Source organism: Nannospalax galili, unplaced genomic scaffold (genome assembly GCF_000622305.1).
Source record: "Nannospalax galili isolate Female #2095 unplaced genomic scaffold, S.galili_v1.0 scaffold243, whole genome shotgun sequence".
Taxonomy (NCBI): domain Eukaryota; kingdom Metazoa; phylum Chordata; class Mammalia; order Rodentia; family Spalacidae; genus Nannospalax; species Nannospalax galili.
Window position 1 is genome coordinate 4178352 of NW_008353490.1, and position 22557 is coordinate 4200908.

A 22557-nucleotide genomic window follows, 5' to 3' on the forward strand; every position below is an offset into this window, starting at 1 on the left:
CTACTGCATCCTGAATTACATGTCATGAGGCACAGCTACATGTCAAAATAAAAGAAAAATCAGCCTGAACTGCACACAATAAGCATAAGTACTGTCTTACATGACACATGAATATGTGTGCTCACAAGTTATGTGCATGTGCATAACGAAAGATGTGAAAAGGTTTATGGGCCTATGCTCCCATACCTACCAGCTTTCCAACTCCCGTTCTCTGGCCTCATCTCAGTCACTTTAGATTTCATTGTCCTTCACTAGACTGACCTCTTCACCAATGCACAAAACTTTACCCCCCTCTTTTACCACACCTGGTGTTCAGTTCTACCGAAACCCAGCACCAGATGAGCCCAGCTGTTTTATCTGTAACTAGATTTGCCTAGCACTGTAGCAGAGCCACACAGAGCCTATCCTGAGTATCCACAGCCAGGCACAATCTGTGGAGTCTGTTGTGCTTTACAGGGGCACCTTTCCTCCTCTCTGAACTGCCCAACTTCTCCTCTCCTACAACCTCCTGTGCCCTCCTCACAAGGGCCTCCACATAGCACGTACTCTTCTTAGGGAAAGATGAGTAGCGCACCTTCCCTATCTGTAAAACACCAAACACACTGTGTCATCCTCTCCTCACCTACACTTTAGTGTTAAATGCCCTTTAATCACGTGGAGTTTGCCATGGCCCACCAACTGGCCTCGGTCTTCTCCATTCTCACAGGATATAGCTCTCTAACATAAGTGGGTACTGTCCCTCGTCCACCAGCTTTTAGCTTTCAGACATGTTCAAGTGACTCCCATCTTAGAGAAAGAGATAACCTCCCCAAGCCTCGTCACTCCTTGTTCATTCTTCTCTTTGCAGGCAGATCTGTCTTCCTTTTGTCCAAGTCTTTACCTCCTGCCCACACTTCAACCCACAAAGGACCCCTTCCTGAGCCTCTCAATGCAGTGAACACCTGTCAGTCCCCACTTTAGCAGCACTTATCATTGCTTATCATTGTTTTCTTCAAATACTTCCTTCCTAATACTTCCAGAACCATCTGCAGCTTCCATCAGGCCACATTACTACTGGAGGTCCTCAAAGGTTGATGTTAAAGCCCTAGTTTTATTATGTATGATCCTTTTCCCTACCTAGATGGAATCTGTCTACATCCATAATTCAATTAATAACCAACATTTCCAAGACAAGACCCCCAAAAGCATATTTCTACACTGAACCTCCTTCAAGTTCAGAATCAAATATCTAAGTTCTTGCTAAATAACCTAGATGACCCAAGGGTCCATCAACTTCAGTATGACTCTATCCAAACCCACAACCACCTCAGCAAAACTGCACTGGACCTGCTACTTGGACCCTGGAGGGGCATCAGCTGTGCCTGAAGCCTGGTATCATCCCAGCACCACTGGCCTTCTACCCTCTGTATGCAGCCACCACTAAATCCTGAATATTATTTTATCTCCTATCCTTCAACTGGAATCATCCTTGGTCTTCTCCACTGCCACTGCCAAGTGGTATACTCTTTACATCTGTGTACTCAACATTCCTCTGTGAAACCTCACACCCTATGAGATGGTACTGGGAAATGAGGCCCTGGGGAGGGAAGTGTGCTTAAGAACAGAGCATGAGCAGGATCAGTACCCTGATAAAGAGGGCCCAGAGGTTGCCTTGACCTTCTGCCTGAAGAGACAGTATGAAGCCATCATCCATGAACCAGGAAGGGGACCCTGACCAAACACTAGATATCCAGTGCCTTGATGCTACACTTTCCAGCCACCAAACTAGCTAGCCAGTCTGGTACTTAGTTATGGCAGTCAAGAGGAACTAAATACCAAGTTGTCCCTCTTTCTTCAAAGAACCCCAACAACAGCCTTCAGTTGATCTCCTTCTGTTCACTCCCATCTACTGTATTCAGAAGATGCATCTTTAAAAAACACAAATCCAGTCATATCACTCACAACTTAGACCATGCAACCAAATTCCTGCCTGTAGCCTGAAAGCCTGGCCTGCTCCATCTGAATAACCTTCCTCACCTCACACACTGTTTCCTGTCATCTGTACTCCAACCATGTCGGCTGTCTTTCAGATCCTTCAATGGGCCAGGCCCCCATCTGAGCATTCTCCTTTCCCCTTTAGCTGTCTGGATGTTCAGAACTTAGTGCAGACAATGGCGTACTCAGTGTCTCGCTGACACTCCCATCTCAAAAGATCAAAAGCTCAATGGGTAGACACAGATTTTTGGTGTAATTTTTGCTTTTTACTCACATATTCCCCAGCACCTATCTTTGTCTACCCCTTAGTTACCAAGAAATACTGGCAGATAATTATATAAGTGAATGATAAATAAACCTTGTTATAAAGAATGAAAAAGAACCAATTAAGCAAATAGGTAGAAAGAAAATAGAACATTCAAAGAGAAGAATGTGGCCCAGTTGTATTTGGGATCAGTTAACTTGGCCAGGCTCAGGAGGAGCATCTGACATAGGAGGCCAGGGCTCAAGTTAGCTCTGGTCTTCAAGAACTACCATACAGTTCAAAATTCCATGTCTGGGAGACTATAGTGCCTGCACAGGCACAAATGTCCTATTCTTTCAAAGATGTTCCATTTAACAGCACGAACATGCGATCATGCATGTAGCCAGGTGTTGCAGTCCTCAGAAAGTGACCAAAGCATTTCTGTGATAGGCATAGCACTCACAACAGGCTGAACCCATGACCTGCTCACAGCAGGTGCCGCTGAACTCAACTCCTAACATAAAGCAGAATGACAGACCTATGCTAAAATACCTAGATTAAATAAAATTGATGCCAACTCTATGTAGATTTAGAGGTAACATTAAAATAAAAGCAAAAAAAATGCCAAGGCATGAAAAGAAAAAGTAAACAGAAGACATAAGAAAGGGATTGGCAGGAGAAATCCATCTATCAGAGATTCTGATAGGAACTGAAGAGGTGGATTAGAGAGTATATCATTGTGCATGACACTGAACACCACAACAGGGCTGCTTGAAGGGGGCCTACCTGTCCCACATCACTGCACAAAAAGCATAGTGACACTACTGTGCCCAACTAAACTATTTTTCTATCTTATTACTTTGCTTTAAAAAAAATTAAAAAAAGCTAAATCCCTGAAAGCCAATTTCTTAGAATGTATTTTACTGTTTATTATGTGTAGGGTAGTCAGATTCCTAGGAGGAAATTCCTGAGCTGCACAGCAAACACATGGGGTATGATATCACTCACCTGCTACTTTCAAGGATGAATTAGTCTTAATAGTGCTTACATATTTAAACGCAGATCTACCCTCCCATCCTCTAGCTCAGGAGAGAGGGTATTTATGGAGAATTTTCCTAGAGCCAGGCCATCCACTCCCAACTTCAGGGACTCAGAATCCTGTCTTTAGATTGCACAAAAGAGGCCACAAGTAGCCCAGTTCCTGAGTTACAGCCTTGAAGCAACCTGCAGAAGCATTGCCCTGAGCTTACTGAAGGGTCAGGTTCTGAAGCTGTGAGCTCAGCCACCCACAGAAATGCTGTGCAATTCTCCTGGCATACTTGCTGCTAAAGGGCTACTTTGGATTTTGTCTGCCTTACATGCAGATCTAGGGAAGACTTTTTTTTCAATCACAGGGCTGAAATAAGGCCTTGTTTCTTGATATAATTACTATACTTCCCTCTTTTTTTTTTTTAATGTGCATGAGTGTATCGCCTGAACGTAAGTGAGTGCACCTGTGTCATGCAATGCCACGGGAGGTCAGAAGAGAGTTTCAGATTCCCCTGGAACTGGAGTTAAGGATGGTTCGCAGCCGACATGTGGGTGCTGGGAATCGAACCCAGGTCCTCTGCTACAGCAGTCAGTGCTCTTAACCACTGAGCCATCTCTCCAACACTTATACTTCCTTTTTTAGCCCCAGAGAATACTAAATGATTGTCATTCATACTTGTATTCTGTCATTCTTGGTCTTCAAGGTCTATTTTGGCTTTAATATTTTTTTTAATTTTTTAAAAAAATTTTTAGAAGAAGCATTTCATTACAGCTTTAACATATATTTTAACTGAACACCCACCTCAGCCTATCACAGAAAAATAAGAGGTCAGGAATGTGCTCTTAAAAACATGAAACAATATTCTTTTGTGTGTGATAGACAATTTTACCCAGGCTAAGATCTGCTCATAGATAAACAGGATAAATAACACATTTTGTGCCAAATTTCAATGACTCAAGAGATCAGACTCCACAGCAATCCTGTCTTGTCTTAGTCATCATCATTTTAGCTCTACCCAGGTGTCCCCATAATAGGCAAAATGAACAGAGCACATCAGAGACAGTGAGCCCACTGGCTCCTGTGACTCCCAAACTCCACTCATAAAGTTCAGTAAAGAGAGCCAGGAGAAGCCATGGGACAGAATCACACAAGGGAATAGAATCGCAGGAGATCTTTCCTGGCTTCTCTTCCCTCCCTCCCTGACAATTCCCAACACTAGGCCAATTCTCCTTTGTGTGGCTTGTATTTAACTGTTCAAAACGACACCTGAAATCTGTAACAAGAATTTGTAACCGCAATAAACTTTAAACTGGTGTAGAGGAATGACAATGTCATGAGCAGATGCTATATATGTGAACCAACCTTTAATCTCTCTCTCTCTCTCTCTTGCTCTCTCGCTCTCGCTCTCACTCTCTCAGATACACAGACTGTCTTACATGCAGAAAGTGTAAAGGAATGGAAGGAAGGTGCAATTAGAAGGCTCATACACACACACACACACACACACACACACACACCGTGTTTTTTATTATACAAAAACAAAAATTAAAGAAAAGAACTTGATTTTTACCTCAATAAAGCCATCAAAAATATCAGTTCTCCAAGCAAGGCCAACTTTTCCAATAAGAGGTAGGTGTTCTCTGTTATTTTTTAAATTAATTGCCATGAACTTCACATATCCATTCTCAATGTACCCTGAAATGAGTTAAGTTTAGTTTAGTTACTACATTTCAATGTGAGGCAACAAATAGTCTTCTGGCCAGCCATTCCACGATGGATGCCTCATACTGTCAAACTCTAGACTCATTGAGGACACCTGCACTGAGGACAGGGCACACTCTATGATGGGGCCAGAGGAGTGCATCTGTATCTCAAAGACAGAAAAGTGGACAGGGGTTCTCAGGAAACTGTCAAAGGTGAGTCAAGAGAAGTTGGCTAAGGAATCTGGATACATACCCTGCCACTAAAGGAAAAGCAAAGGCTTGAATCATTTGGTATTATATTAGCAGCTTTCTATTACCAAAGTAGACTGTAAAGAGGTTTACTTTACTCACAGTTCCAAGCCATGGAGGCTTGGAACCATTGCTTTTGGGCCCGTGGTAAGCACCTATTATGGAAGGGAATGCATGTACAGAGAGCTACTCGCCTCAGGGTTCTCAAAAAATAAAGAAACCAGGGTCTCATTATCCCCTTCAAAGGCACACCCCCAGTGACTTGAAGACCTCCCACTAGGCCCACCACTGATAAGTTCTACTACCTTCCAACAGTGCCAAGCTGAGGACCAGGGCCTTTAAAACATGTGGGCCTTTGTGGAAAGGATCATTCTAGATCCAAACTGTATTACTTGGCATGTCAACAGTCATGGAGATAGAAAAGCAGAAATACTGATAAGCTTAAAGAAATGATGCAAATTGTCAAAGATAAGAAATCAAATAGGAGGGAGAAATGATTGCTGACTCAAAAAATGACTGGAAAAGCAGGTAAACAGTAAGAGGCAAGGGAAGAAGGCCAGTATATAAACAGCTTTGCATATGCTCAAAAATGAGGAAAAGTCCTTGTACACACTTACCAAATACTGAGGCCAAACCCTACATCCTTCCTCTAACTAGCTCAAAACTGAATACTAGCAAATCTGCCACCACTACCAAGTAGCACATGTGTTCTGCTTTCCAAGGCCTCTTGTAATAAGGCAGATCCTGCAGCACTGCCCAGCTCCTGTGAAGATGCACCTCATACAACACATCATAAGGAATAACCATCCAGCAGAGTACAACAGCAGAATCTCCACTTGCACATAGATGGTTTCAGAGACAGAAACCTGCATAAAAGTGAAGTGTGACTCACAGGGAAAAACAGAAGGAAAACATGGAGGGCAGAAAATCTTCTTTGGTCTGAGGTTTGGTTATTTCAGAGAGTTATTTCATAGCAAGCATAGGAGACAACTTGGTACCCTAGAGCCCCTATCTGGGTTTTATACACCACACACACACACATACACACACACACACACACACACACACACACACACACACACACACCTCAAAACAAAGCACCCAGCAATCTCAAAATTCCCTCAACCTCCTACCTGCATAGGAAATGTATACTCCCATCTCCAGAAAATGGTATGTTTCTCCACCCTTGGTAACAATTCCCTATTTATCATCTTATGTGTATGCATAATTGGGTATGCATATGACTAAAACCAGATGCATTATGGTGAGGGGCATGCACAATAGGAAAAGTTGATGTATGACCTGATCTAGCATTGAAAAGAGAAAGTCACACAGACTACAGTCCTTAGTAACAGCTCCTCCTTTTTTTAGACACCATGAAAAGACCCTAGGCTGTATTCTGAGACCCTTGAGTATTCTCCCTCATGTGGCCTTCTGTCAATATTGACAGTGTATCCCCCTCTATAACCTGCACTATTGCTTTGCTCCAAATAAGTTTATCTCACTTCCTTTGCAAACTGTGTGAGCCCTTATTTTCAATTCTCTGGATGAGAGGCCAAGAACCTGGAAACGCCCTGCCCAAACACTGACCACTGGTAAAAACAGGATGAAATAGGAAATGAAGAGATGGCTCAGCAGTTAAGAGCACTCACTGCTCTTGCAGAAGACCCAGGTTCGATTCCCAGAACCAACATGGCAGCTAACAACTGTCCATAACTCCAGTTCAGGTGATCCAACACCCTTTTCTGACCTCCACGGCCACTCCATGACATGAGTGCATCTAGCCACATGCAGGCAGTACACATACACATACACATAAAATTAAAAAAATATTTTTAAATAGGATTAAATAAAAACAAAACTAACTAGTATTTGGAGCCAAATCCCTATTCTGGAAGTTCCATAGGATTTTGTTAATTATAACCAAAGGCTAAAATTGAGGTTTCACCGGGAGCCTCTTGAATGACACATTACTTCAAGGGAGAGGCACCATCTGAGGTGTGGTCTAAACTCTGAAAGAGGCTGCTCTGAGCCTCCCTCCGTGGCCACTGTGCCAGTTTCTGAATGGAGAAGGCCAAATTTTCTTCTCTACTTCTCACTAACAAGAATTGTCTGCTTATTCTCCACAGGAGGACTAGCTACCCCGTTCCTCTCATCCCTGTCCCTGCAGGCCTCTCTCACAAGCTGGCTCCTATTCCTTAAATCCAAATCCCAGGACTACCTTCCCAAACCAGATTTACCACTCACCCTACCATAGATTCCTAAGTTCTCACCCAGGCAGACCCCCTCACCACCAAATTCCCAGCCTTGGGATCTGGCAGACAGACCTGCTCAGCTAGGACTCTAGTTAAAGATCAAGCTCATTGCCTCCCTCCCTCATTTCTCTCATGAGAACCCACACTCTGTCCCCTACCAGACTCTCTCACAGGCTGGCTCCAATTCCTTAACCCCAAATCCCAGGACTAACTTCCCAAACCAGATTAACCAATTATCCTACCATAGACCTCTAAGCCCTCACCCAACCTCACCTCACAATCAAATCTATCCTTGAAGGTGAGATGAGTTTCTTGAAGACAGCAAAAAGATGGGTTTTCTTTCTTGATCCATTGCACCAGCCTGTGTCTTTTGACAGGGGGGTTGAGCCATTGATATTTAGTGTTATTATTTATAGGTAAGGATTGTGTACTGTCATTTTAATTTCCTTGTGTTTGTGGCCCTACTTTGTTTTTCCCTTGTTAATAACTTTGTTTTCTTTCTGTATCCTTTTGGGCATACTCATTCCTTTCTTTGGTCCTTTGTATTGCTTCAATTCTCTGTAACACTGGTTTTGAAGACATGAATTCTTTCAGCCTATTTGTGTCATGGAAAATTTTCTGTTCCCCTTCAACCTTGATAAGATAGTTTTGCTGGATAAACTACTCGGGGTTGGCATCCATGGTTGTTTAGAACTGGGAATACTTTGTTCCAGGCTCTTCTGGGTTTCATAGTTTGCACTGAAAAGTTAGCTGTTACTCTGATGGGTTTTCCTTTATATGTAACCTGTTGTTTTTCTCTAGCAGCTTTCAATGCCCTCTCTTGGTTCTGTACATTTAATGTTTTTACTATGGTATGTCATGGTGACTTTCTGTTCTGATCATGTCTTAATGGTGTTCTCTGTGCTTCTTGAACCTCTATAGGTATATCTTTTCTTAATTTAGGGAAGTTTTCTTCTACAATCCTATTGAAGATCTGTTAGATGCCATTGGTTTGATTTTCTTCTACTTCCTGTGTGCCTATAATACATAGATTTGGTCATTTCATGTTGTCCCACATTTCCTGAGTATTCCATTCCTGTAACTTTTTTAATTTTGCATAGTCTTTGCTTAAGGAGTCCTGATCTTCAACTTTATTCTCCAGTCTTGATATTCTGTTTCCATTTCATTCATTCTGCTTGTCTTGTGAGACTTTCTCCTGTTGTTTCTACTTGTTTTATTGACTCTTTCAGTCCCATGTTCATTTCCATTTGGGTTTTCTTCCCTATTTCTATCTCTTTAGTGAATTCGTTTTCAAATTATGAATTGTTTTTGATATTTCATTAAGCCATGTATTTGTATATTCTTGAGCTTCCATCAAAAGTTTATACCTTTCCTCTTTGAGTTCTTTGAGTTGTGTTTTCTTGTAATTCTTTCATCATGTTTATGAGTGTTCTTTTAAATTCTGTGTCCTGGGGTTCTACAGGGTGGTTTACAATGCTGTGCACTTCTGCAGGACTCACGGGTTTTGTTGGGTATACATTTTCCTGGTTTTTCATATTATTTGTGTTTTTGCATTACCGTCTTGGCGTATGGATGTTCTTTGTCTGTTATGTGTTCAACAGGAACTTTTATTCAGAGTCCTGGATGAGCAGGTCTGCCTACCTGATCCGGAGGCTGGGAATTTGGCAGGGAGGGGAATGCCTGGGTGAGGGCTTAAGGTCTATGGTAGGGTGATTGGTTAATCTGGTTTAGAAAGTCAGTCCTGGGATTTGAGGTGAAGGGATTGGAGCCCACCTATGAGAGAGGCTGGCAGGGGATGGAGTAGAAGTTTGAGAGAAATGGGGTAGGGAGGCAGTGAGCTTGATCTGACTTACCGGAGTCCTAGCTGAGCAGTTCTGTCTGTCTGATCCAGAAGCAATCACTATGGAAAGCAGGAGGGAGGTGGAAAAAGCGGGAGTAATAGGCAGGGAGGAGAAGGGGGGGACATGCAAGGGACCATAGTGTGGGGGAGTGAGGGAAGTCAAGAATGGAAAGACGGCAGGAGTCAGGAGGTATTAGGGGGAGGGCGGGGCACTGCGACTAGGGAAGGAGGGAGGAGGGAGTTCAGATGGAAGAATGAGTGAAAAAGAGTGGGCATGAGTAAATCATGGGGGGCTAGGAAACCTAGAGGGGAAAGTGATGCCCTAGGAACCCTATGAGAAATGCACATAGAGTGTCTGAACATTAATGCATATTTATACCTAGAAGCTGCTTGGCAAGGAACGCAGTGCCAGATAGAAGGGACCTCCCTTAGATTGACAAACATGCCATACAGCACTCATCAAAGCTTCTTTTTGCAACAGATAGAGGCTACTGTAGAGTTTCATATCTGGTCAGGCACAGAGAACATACACCTGGGAGATGCCCAGTACTAGCTGACACATCTGCAGTCAAATCTCTACAACTAAGACTCATGGAACATAGTGGAATAAAGGGTCGAGAGAGGACTAATGCACCCCTCAACTCTCACCAGTGAGGCTTCCATGTACATCAGAGTGTGATGCACACAGAAGGCCTCAACTGGCCAAGTTTTCGAGAATAGAGACTGTTAGAGTGTAGGGTGGGACTCCTATATGGAACCTCGCCAACCTACAGCTCAGGGATCATTGTGAAAAGGAGGGGAAGCCAGGGCTGGTTCATGATCATAAGGAGGTGGAGGCTCCCAGGCCACTGGAGGCTTGCTCATGTGAGCCTATGGCAGCAGTGGCATCGAGTGTGGGACCTATTTCAGTGCAATGAAACAAGAGCCCAAAGAAGAGGTGAGAAATACGTGGCAGATCAGCACCAGACTGAGAACTATTTGAGACTGATTGCTGCTGGGTGAGGGAGAGTATGACTTACATTATGACCACTGGATGGGCTGATTAGACTCCAGTGGACACATTTACACTGAAGGACATTTGCATACAAACACCTGAATGAATAGGACTCAGCAAGTACAGCAGAGTGCATAGGGTTTGGTGGGGAAATGGGGGAGGCATGGATGGGGTAGGGAGGCTGGATTTGGGTGGTAAATTATATATGAAATTTTAAAAGCTCAATAAAAAATATTTTAAAAAATCAACAGCAAAAGAAGCTCTAATAAATACATGAACTCATGGGGATTAATCAACACTCTCCTGAATCATGAATGGGTCAAAGAAGAAATTAGGAAAGAAATAAAAGTATTCCTGTAACACAATGAAAACAAGAACACAACACAACAAAACCTCTGGGACACCCTAAAAGCAGTCCTAAGAGATAAGTTTATAGCTCTTAGTGCCTACATTAAAAAATTAGAAAGAGCACATGCAAATGACTTGAGAATACAACTCAAGACTCTGGAAAGGCTAAAACAAACCAACCTCAAACCTAGTAGATGAGAAGAAATAACAAAACTCAGAGCAGAAATTAAGGAAATAGAAACAAAGAAAATAATACAAAAAAATTAATGAATCTAAGAGCTGGTTCTTTTAAAGGTTAAACAAGCTAGATAGACCCTTAGCCTAGTTAACCAAGAGAAAGAAAGAACAAATCCAAAATCAGAGATGAAAGGGGAAACATCACAACAGACACCAAAAAAAAAAATCCAAAACATTGTAAGGGAATACTTTAAAAATCTATACTCCATTAAATTTGAAAACGTAAAAGAAATGGATGAATTCCTAAAATTATGGCCACCACCAAAGTTAAGCCAAGTGATCATCAACAGCCTAAACAGACCCATAACAAATAAGGAAATTGATACAGTAATACAAAACCTCCCAACTAAAAAAAAGCACAGGCCCAGATGGATTCACAGCAGAATTCAACAAGACATTAAAAGAAAATCTACAACCAATACGCTTAAATTATTCAAAAAGATAGAAAGAGAGGGAGAACTCCCAAACTCCTTCTATGAAGCCAGTATTACTCTAATACCAAAACCAGGTAAAGATACAACAAAAACTATAGACCCATATCTTTAATGACCATAGATGCAAAGATACTCAACAAAATACTTGCAAACTGCAAATAGACATCAAAAAGATCATCCACCACAATCAAGTTCGCTTTATTCCAGAGATGCAGGGATGGTTCAACACTTGTAAGTCAATAAATGTAATAAATATATCAATGAACTTAAAGACAAAAACCACATGGTCATCTCAATAGATGCAAAAAAGGCATTTGACAAAATCCAACATGCATTCATGTTAAAAGGCCTAGAAGGAGTTGGTCCGGAGGGCACATACCTCAACATAGTTAAAGCTGTATACAACAAACCCATAGCTGACATCATCCTAAATGGAGAAAAACTGGAAGCATTCCCATTAAAATCAGGAACCAGATAGGGCTGTCCACTGTCTCCACTCCTTTGCAAAACTCTTGCTAGAGCAATAAGACAAGGGAAGGAAATTAAAGGAGTACCAATTGGAAAAGAAGAGGTCAAATTATTCCTATTTGCAGATGATATGATACTATACATACGAGATCCAAAAAATTCCACTGGAAAACTGCTACAATTGATTACTGCTTTCAGGAAAGTGTCAGGATACAAAATCAGCTTACAAAAATGAGTAGCCTTTCTATATATCAATAACAATCAGAAAAAGCACTACAGGAAACCCTCCCATTCTCAATAGCCTTATAAAAATAAAATATTTAGGAATAAACCTAAACAAAGACACTAAAGATCTCTACAATAAAAATTTCAAAACTAAAGAAAGTGACAGAGAAAGACACGAGGAGATGGAAAGACCTACCATGCTCATGGATTGGTAGAATCAGTATTGTGAAAATGACCATCTTACCAAAAGCAATTTATAGATTCAATGCAATCCCAATCAAAATACCTATGGACAGTCTTCGCAGAGCTTGACAAAATAATCCTAAAATTCATATGGATTCACAAAAGACCCCAGATAGACAAAACAATCTTGGTCAAAAAGAACAATGCTGGGGGGATCACTATACCAGATCTCAGATTATATAACAGAGTCATAAAAACAGCATGGTGCAGGCACAAAAATAGACATGTACATCAATGGCACACAACAGAAGACCCAAATATGAGTTGATATAATTTCAGCCACCTGATATTTGACGAAGGTCCTAAGAATACACAATGGAGGAAAGATAGCATCTTCAATGAATGATACTGGAAAAACTAGATCTCCACCTGCAGAAAAATGAAACCAGACCCTTATCTTTCACCCTGCACAAAAGTCAACTCCAAATGAATTAAAAACCTCAATATAAAATCTGAAACTCAGAAACTGCTAGAAGACAACATGAGGAGCACAGTCCAAGATGTAGGCATAGGAAAGGACTTTCTAAACCAGAAATCAGCTGCTCGGGCACTAAGGTCAACAATCAATAAGTGGATCTCATTAAATTATACAAGGTTTCTGTACAGCAAAAGAAACAACTAAGGAAAGGGAAAAGGAAACCCACTGAGTGGGAGAAAATCTTCACCAGATACACATCGACAGAGGATTAATATCCAGAATATACAAAGAACTCAAAAAAGAAAGAAATAAGAAAGGAATAAGGGGTAGAGAGAGGGCTAATGCATCCCTCAATATTCATCAGTGAGGCTTCCATGTACATCAATAAAAAGATGGGCAATAGACCTAAACAGAGAGTTCTTAAACAAAGAAATAAAAATGGCTAAGAAGCATAAAAAGTGCTCAACATCCTTTGTTATTAAAGAAATGCAAATCAAAACCACTTTAAGGTTTCATCTTACCCCAGTCAGATTGGCCAAGATCAAGAGAAAAAAAGATTCCAAATGCAGGAGAGGATTTGGCAAAAGAGGAACATTCATTTGTTGCTGGTGGGAATGCAAACTCGTGCAACCACTATGGAAAGCAGTGTGGAGAACCCTCAAAAAACTAAAAATGAACCTACCAGATGATACAATGATACCACTCCTTGGCATATAACCAAAGGACTCATCATACTATACAGATACCTGTATATCCATGTTTGTTGTTGCTTTCTTCACAACAGCTAAGAAATGGAAAAAAACTAAATGTCAACTGATGAATGGTTAATGAAAATGTGGTACATTTACTCAATGGAATTCTACTCAGAAGTAAGAAAAGATGAAATTATGAAATTTGCAGGTAACCTGATGGAGCTAGAGAGTGTTATACTAAGTGAAGTAACACAAACGCAGAAGAGCAAGCAACATTATGTTCTCCCTCATTTGTGGATTGTAGCACCAATCCCTTATATGTGACTATATAAATTCTGAAGTAACAGCAGGAGCCAGGTAAAGGCAAAGGATACATAGAGGTAAAGGAAAAGAAACAACCTAAAAGGGGGATAGTAGGGAACAGATGCTACATGAGGGAGGTGGAAAAGTGGGACTAATCAGCAGGGAGGAGAGGAAGGAAGGACATGCAAGGGACCATAGTGTGGGGGAGCAAGGGAAGTCAGGAACGGAAAGATGGCAGGAGTCAGGAGGTATTGAGGGGAGGGTGGGGAATAGTGGGGGCACTGTGACTAGGAAGGGAGGGAGGAGGGAGGCTGGATAGGAGGAAAAAGAGTAGAAATGAGTGAATCCTGGGGGCTAGGAAATCTTGAGGGAAAAGTGATGCCCTAGAAACCCTGTGAGAAATGCATGTAGAGTGTCTGAACATTAATACATATGTATACCTAGGAGCTGCTTGGAAGGGAACGCAGTGCCAGATAGAAGGGATCTCCCTTAGAGCAACAAACACGCCATAGAGCATTCATCAAAGAAGCTTCTTTTTGCAACAGTTGGAGGCTACAGGCATAGAGAACACACAACTGGGAGATGCCAAGTACCAGGTGACACTTCTGCAGTTGAATCTCTACAACCAAGGCTCATGAAACACAGTGGAATGAGGGGTAGAGAGAGGACTAATGTACCCCTCAACTCTCACCAGTGAGGCTTCCATGTACATCACAGTGCGATACACACAAAAGGCCTCAACTGGCCACGTTTTGGAGAATAAGAGACTGTCAAGGTAGGATGGAACTCCAATACGGAACTTCACCCACCCACAGCTCAGAGACCATTGCAGAAGAAGAGGCGGAAAGATTGTAGGAGCCAGAGCTAGTTCATGAATGTATGAGGTGGTGGCTTCCAGGCCAATGGAGGCTTGCTCATATGTGCCTTCAGCAGCAGTGGCATCCAATGCAGGACCCAAAGGGGAGGTGAGAAACAGGTGGTGAGTCAGCACTAGATCGGGAACTATTTGAGACTGGCTGCTGCTGGGGGAGGGAGAGTATGACTTACATTATGACCCCTGGATGGACTGACTAGACTCTAGTAGACATATTTACACTGAAGGATATTTGGGTACAAATACCTGAATGAATAGGACTCAGCATGTATGGCAGAGTGCATAGGGTTCAGTGGGGGGATAGGGGAAACATGGATGGGGAAGGAGGTCTGGATTTGAGTGGGAAATGTATGAAATTTTAAAAGCTCAATTAAAAAATAAAAAAAGAATTTTCTGCTCCCCTCAGAGTAGGAATGGATGTCAGATGATACAGGTCAACAAATGACTTTCACAGAAATCCTACAACAGTGTTATTCAGAAGACCAAAAACAGAAGTCACCCAAATTTCCTGTCCATCAAGGAGACTCATGAACAAAATGTGGTGTGTTAACTCTATTTAATACTACTAATCAATACATAGGAATGAACTATTAATATTCACAATTGAGTGGACAAAGCCTGGATGAAAGAATCTGGACATCAGAGAGTACAGTGAAGGCAAGAAGCAAGAGAAGAGAAACTATATAGCCTATTCATATGAGGTTCTGGATGTGAAACTAATTTTTGGTTAAAACAAAACAAAAATCAGAACAATCTATATCAGAGTTCTCCACAGAAAAAGAAAGCACCAAAAGTCCACTGTTAGCTGTACTGACGACATTCCCCAAAGGTCCTCTAGTTTTGTATTAGGCATGCCTCCTATGCAGCTGTAACTCTAGTGGCCCCAAACACTTTAGTCCAAAACTTAAGCATTCACCCTGTATGGATGGTATCCTGAAATCTATCCCTGTCCTTTCCCTTACTGAACCTCTATTACACCCCGGCATTTCATTATACTAAATAATTTCTACATACTAAGGTCTATTTCCTCAAAAACAGTAGTCTTTGGAAATAAAGATCATCTCTCCTGTGGCATATTAATGGCATACTGAGAGCACGTTTCTCAGATATGATCTAAACATAATATAGAAAAGATAGGAAAAAAAGAATGTAGAGAGAAGTGACTGATAATTGATTTGCTAAAGCAAACAACAGACAGAAGGGAATAGAGGAGATTAGATATGACTGAGTTATGAATCACCAAAGTTGCCTCAAGAGATAAACCCAAGGAAAAGAAAGTGAGTTAGAACCCCAAACCACCACCTAAGAGACCAACTCAGTAACCTCTGTTACTGAGACTAGATGGAATGAGCAATAGCAAGCACCTTCTCATGTATTGTGTAGATCTCAGGGAAAGAGGCAGAAGACCCAATAAACCCAAAGCTAACTGCCACAGTATTAACCAGTGTTGACTAGGCCACAGAGACCTGATACTACAAAGGAGCAATCAGTAACACCATGACATAATCATTAGACCCTACTAATCAAACAGAATTGTCACTAACTCATAAGAAAAGAAAATCTTTAGTTTTCTTCCATTGTTAGGTATCTGACATAAACATTCCCAGGTTTTTCTAGTGTTCTTTTTCCTAAAAATTATTTTTGAATGTCTCTACTATTTTCCGAATCCCTGAAAAAAATAGAAACTTAAGTAGCTAAGTTCAGTTACAGTTGATGGACTATCATGAGACAGGCTCTCCAGACACTATAAGAACAGCAACACCCTCTCCCAGTTCTTTTGTTCCACGGGCTGCCGAAATGAATGAAGAGAGCGCTACTGGTAGGGATAAGAAAAACAAGCTTTCAAATCTGGAGAAAGTTGCCCTCCCCACATCTGGTTAGCTTACAGATAGGACGGCTTCAGTAAATCTGTTGAAGTCTTTTGACTCATTCAGTTTCTATAACTGTCCTATTAACTAGGACCTATACATATACACAGAGAGTCTTCCTGGTACTGATGATAATGAACTTCAGGTTAAAGAGAATTAATGCACATATTTAGATGCTAAAGCTTTACTGCTAGTTAATTCAACAATGTGAAGTTTGCTTTTTTATTACTACATTTAAGGGTTCCTTTTCATTACTATACTTATGGGTTTCTGCTGGTCTTTCTGTAAGGCTCAGTTCTATTTCCCATTGTTTTGGACCAATGTTATATGAGTCAGTCCACTTGAATATAATTTATTTTTCTAGACCAGTTCTCCCTCAAAAGGTCAGAAAAAAATAGAGATACTTTTCAGGGGTTCTCTAACTCCTTCTTCTCCTGTCCAGGATATTTTTATATTCCTGACATCAACACACACAGGTCAGGCCATGTGTAGAGGATGAAAGAAATGACACTTGGCTATCAAGCACCCTCTTCATCAATGCCTGACTTGAGTGAGTGCATGGTACAGCCAACACCAAAGAGATAGAATGAGACTCTCAGAAGTGATAGTATCCTGCAAAAGGGACTTCAGATATAGTACTTGGCAGTCAAGGCTGGCTAGAGCTACCTCAAGAGGAGAAAAACTCAGGATGAAGTTCACCATGAAGACTCAGGACACAAGAAATAGGCTGTCTAGATACATCCTGTCCTATGACAGTCACTAATGAGCCTGCATCAAACTGCACTTGAACTAAGATGTACCACTGTATTTTTCAGCAATATGAACTGGTTTTGCTATCCAGTTTGAGTTAGGTTATGTTTTTTATAGCTTTTAATAAAAAATTACCTAACACAGAAGATTTTTTCTTTTAAAATAATTTTTGACACCGAAAACATGAATATATTTTTAAGTAGGAGTTGATAGTGAAACAGATTTGAGATGATGAAAGAGACAAGAGACAAATGGCTAAATAAAGGTCTCATAGCAGGCAGGAGCAGATATATTTAGGAACAGAAATTGTAAAAGTTCATTTTTGAAAGAAGTGGGACATCTTTTCCTCTGCAATAGGAAAAACCAAGTCTGTAAAGAACTTTGATGAGATGTGATAGAGAGGGTGATCATGAAGCCCGGGGGGTTGGGGGGAATGAACACAGGAATAAGAATGGGGTAGAGGAGACAGAGACTAGATGGTCTATGAAAAGCCTTAAAGTATCAAGATCAAGACAATTACCAATTGATTAAAAGATTTCTAGGCAGACAGGGCTGGAGAGATGGCTCAGTGGTTAATGGTACTGACTGCTCTTGCAGAGGACCTGGGTTTGATCCTCAGCACCCACATGGCAGCTAACAACCATTCATAATTCCAGTTCCAGGGACTCTGGTGCCCTCTTCTGGTCTCCTCAGGCAATGCACAATACAGATGCACTTACACACATGCAGGTAACACATACATATAATAAAATAAAAATATTGAAAAGATGTCTAGGTAGAAAGAGACAACTTAAAAGTGTGACAGCCCTGAGTACCATGCCTTACTCGAAGTTTAAGAAGCAACAGAAAGGTGGACCAGTGCTGTAGATAATCAATAAAGGGAAAGCATGGGCCATAAAGGGAGGATTTCTGTTATGCCACACAGAGTATTACACAACTAACGTTGTCACTGGGCTATATACCCAAGGAAATTAAGTCAGAAAAAGACCAAATGAGTACAGAAGGCAGAAGCATAGCTGATTAAAAAGTTTATAATCTATGAAGAAGCCCTAAGCTCAACATCCTGGAGATAAAAGGTCTAACAGACTAAACTCACACTAAGGGAAAAATGAGAAAAACCATTATTAGCCAGGGGTGATGACACACACCTGTAATAAATAATACTTCCCAGTATTCAGGAGGCAAAGAAGTCAGACCTCTGTGAGATTGAGGCCAGCCTGGTCTACATACATGGCAAGTTCCTGACCAGCTAGGGCTAATAAAGACCCTGTATCAAAAGAACCAAAAAAAAAGATAAAAGTCCATCATTTACATTTCTTGCACATGTATTCACAACAGTACTTGTTTTAAGAGAGTCTATTTCCATGACTGCCTTACTAAATATTTATCAAAAATATTTTATTAATAATTTTCTTGGGAGGGGCTAGAGAGATGGCTCAGTGGTTAAAAGCACTGGCTGTTCTTGCAAAAGCCTCAGGTTCAAATCCCAGCACCCACACAGCAGCTAACTGTCCATAACTCCAGTTCCAGGAGATCCGACAACTTTTCTATCCTCCAGAGAGATTTGTATGACACGGGTGCACTTACATACATGCTGGCAATACACACATACTCATAAAATAAAATAACAAATAAAATTAAAAAAAAATAATTTCCTTGGGGTGGAGAAATGGCTCAGCTATTAAGAGCACTGGCTGTTCTGTAACTCTAGTTCCAGAGGATCCAATGCTCTCTTCTGACCTCCATGGGCATTGCACAACATGGGACATGCATGCACTTACACACATGAAGGCAATACACTCATAAACATACAATAAAAATAATAAATAAAATATTTTTTAAAGAATAAAATAATTTCCTTGACAATATAGTTCAAAGAATTTAAATCACCAAAGAGAAAAATCAAATGAAAAGCTGAGGTCCAATCTCAAATAGATACCAGAGCAGGTGAAATGGGCTTCCATAAAGGATGGCTGGATGGCTCACTCTCAACATCCTGGTGCTATAGGCAGGACCACTTTAGGAGACAGCCTGTATAGTCCTACAGACCCTGAACTTCCAATGCTCTGTTGAAGCCATTTTGAAGTCATTACTGGTTTTTCAACGAGGGACTCCAAATCATGCAGCTTTGGCCTAATCACAGGTAAAGTTCTTTTGGGTGACCCCTGATATAAAATATATGAAGATGCTCTGGGTGTTTCCACTGTATAAACAGTAATTTATAATTTTTATTTTTCAAAATAAGTCACCAGAAGAACAAAGCAGGAAAAATATACTAAAAGCTCTTAATGAAGATGCTATAACCTATTACCTGCTCTAATTTTCCTAAGTAGTCGTCACCCAGAAAGGACAACACTGTTTCCAGTACCTTACCTGTCAAGATAAATGCTTATGGAGTACAACCTGACCTAGAAACACAGAAAGCAATTAATATCAGGAACAGAGGGAACTAAAAAGTCACCTATTTTTAGAACCACCACAAAAAAAAATAATATGACATATGCAGACAGTATCAGGAAGAAACAATAAAAACTTAAAAATTCATTAAAGAAACATTTCATCTGGCTTTTCAGGTTCAGCTGTTGCACAGTTAAATGATCCCACTCTTAGCACAAGAGAAAAAGGTTGTAACTCCCATAACTTCTTTCTATTCTCTCAACATTTTCTGAAGTGTCTTATAGAGCAAACACAAGATGTTTCACATTTGGTTGGTCTTTTAATGGAAAGCATATTACACTATGTGGGTACAGAACAAATCTAACAAATAGAAAAGAAAGCATCCGAAAGAACATACTCATGTAAGGAACACAAAAACATACTCCCAAGTAAAGTACAGCATCTAACAAAAATGTTTTTTCTGAAAAGTAGTAAATTCTAAACATGATGAAATCGGCCAAAACCTAAATTAAAATATGGTATCCTGGAGCTGTGGAATGTATATTCTACTCTACTCAGTAGCAGAGTGTTTGCCTGGCATGCCCAGGGCCCTAGACCCAAACCCCAGCATCGTAATACATTAATAATCCCTTCTAGAAAAACAGACAAATTCAATAGGACTGTGATAAAAATCCCAGTAAGATACTTTATACTCTGGCCAAGTGGACATCACGGATATCAAATACAGTAAAAGCCTAAATAGATAATAAATCACTATTTTTAGATGGGGGTAGAGGAAACACTTTCATAACACATTAAATACATTTGGATCTGTTTCTCTCCCAGACGCAATAATTCTTTTTTTTATTTCTCTTTTTTTAATATTTTATGCACATGAGTGTATTGCCTGCATGTAGGTAAATGTACCCATGTCGTACAATGCCCATGGTGGACAGAAGAGGCCGTCAGATCCCCTGGAACTGGAATTACAGACAGTTGTTAGCTGCCTTGTGGGTGCTGGGATTCGAACCCAGGTCTCCTGCAAGAACAACCAGTGTTCTTAACTGCTGAGACATCTCTCCAGCCCCATAAGCAATAATTCTTAAAAAGAAGGGGTAAGAGAAACTACAGGTTAAAAAACCAAGAAAAAACAGTTATCCTAAAGAAAATACAAGTGAGTATTTGTTCTGATTTTGGAGAGTAGGGTATTCTATATAAAACTGTTTTGAAGAAACATTTAAAAATTTACATCCAATTAAAAATTTGTGAGCGATCTATACACATATATGCAGAATTAAAAAATAAAAGACAAAAAGCGGGACTATCTAACAAATATAATATGCACAAGTCTCATAACATTTAAAATAATGGAACAGGGGCTGGAGAGAGGGCTCAGTGGTTAACAGCACTGACTGCTCTTGCAGATGACCCAGGTTCAATTCCAAGCACCCACATGGAGGCTACAAACCATCCTTAACTCCAGTTCCAAGGGAATCTGATGCCCTCTTCTGACCTCTGTGGCACTGCACTACACGGGTGCACTCACATACATGCTGGCAATACACTCATACACATTAAATAAAAATAATAAATAAAATATTTAAAATAGCACCAGGCATGGTGGCACATGCCTTTAATCCCAGCACTCGGGAGGCAGAGGTAGGTGGATCTCTGTGAGTTCACAGCCAGCGTGGTCTACATAGTGAGTTCCAGGACAGCTGGGGCTACAGGGAGACCCTGTCTCAAAAAGACCAAAAAAAAAAAATTTTTAAATAAATAAAATAATGGAACAAAACATAAAGAAGTATTGGAAAATAAATATGAAAATAGATTACATCGATTCACCCTCCCATCTCCACCGCTGTTCTCTCCTCCGAGTTTGGGCCCTGCCCCATTCCTTGTCTTGGGGCCCCAGACACCTGGAGAACCAATACTGCTCCCTGATCCTTTCCATTCAGACCAACGGGAATGCCTTCTCTGGGCCCCAGGAGCACTGCTTCTGGGCCTGGGCCCACCCTCACCTCCCTCTGCTTCCATGGGCCGGCAGAACCCACCACAGGCCTCTCTCCTACAGGCAGGCCTCTCTCCGGGGTAAATCCATATCGCCCTCCAAGCCTTGACTCCCCCAGCCTCATTCACCGTCCCAACTGCTGCCGTTGTCCTCTCCTCCAAGTTTGGGCCCTGCCCCATTCCTTGTCTTGGGGCCCCAGACACCTGGGGAACCAATACTGCTTCCTGAGCCTTTTCATCCAGACCAACATAATGCCTTCTCTGGGCCCTGGGATCACTGCTTCTGGGCCTGGCCCTAACCTCAACACCCTCTGCTTCCCTGGGCCTGCACCACCTGTGAGACTCTTTCTGGGACTCTGGCGGTGACCTTTCCTCTTCTTGATCCTTTGCATCCAGACCAACCCAGCTCCTCAGTGCAGGCCCAGGAGGCCTTGAGACCTCTTCCAGCCCATCTGCCTTTGCATCGCTTGGTGGCATGGCCACCAGCTGCCCTAGACCAGCATCTTTCCTGAGCCAGGCTCCCAGGCCAGTCCAATAACCAAATTCCTGAGGCCAAAATCGTTCCTGGAGGGATCCAGACCTTAGGAGAAAGCCTGAAAACATCTGACCCTCACCTGAACTGGGCCTCTGTGGGAACTCCTGAAAACAAAAGCAATCCAGCCACTCCAACACAAAATCAAAAGAGCAGACAGGAAGCTTAGACAAAACAGCTTTTCATGCCCAAAAAGTAAACCACATAGGCACATAAAGTTCAAAAAAGAAGCAGACCTAAACTTGAAGGCCTGAGTCTCACGCAAGAATCAGAAACTACAAAAGAAATTCAGGTGTCAAAATCACAGAGAAAAAATAATAACATGAAAAACCAAAATAACATATCCCCACAAAATACCAATAGTACTCTAGAGGAGTACAATGACAACCCCCTATAGATAAAGCAGGACATGGAACTCAAAAGAACAATTATAAACATGATAAAAGAATTCAGTGAATTTAAAGAACACACAAACAAAGAAATCAAAGAA

The 22557-nt window shown here is 41.2% G+C and overlaps 1 protein-coding gene across 4 annotated transcripts in view; it reads right to left on the minus strand.

The window, feature by feature from the left end:
• Positions 1 to 22557, minus strand: part of Fbxo15 (F-box protein 15) — a 119487-nt gene that overhangs the window by 36066 nt on the left and 60864 nt on the right. For all 4 annotated transcript variants that reach the window (XR_003846699.1, XR_003846698.1, XM_008850662.3 and 1 more), the window contains one exon: positions 4819 to 4943. Coding sequence is in view for 2 of the 4 variants with exons in the window: in XM_008850662.3 (XP_008848884.2) it covers positions 4819 to 4943 (125 nt within the window). In the remaining 2 variants the exon portion in view is untranslated. The remainder of the gene's footprint in view (positions 1 to 4818; positions 4944 to 22557) is intronic.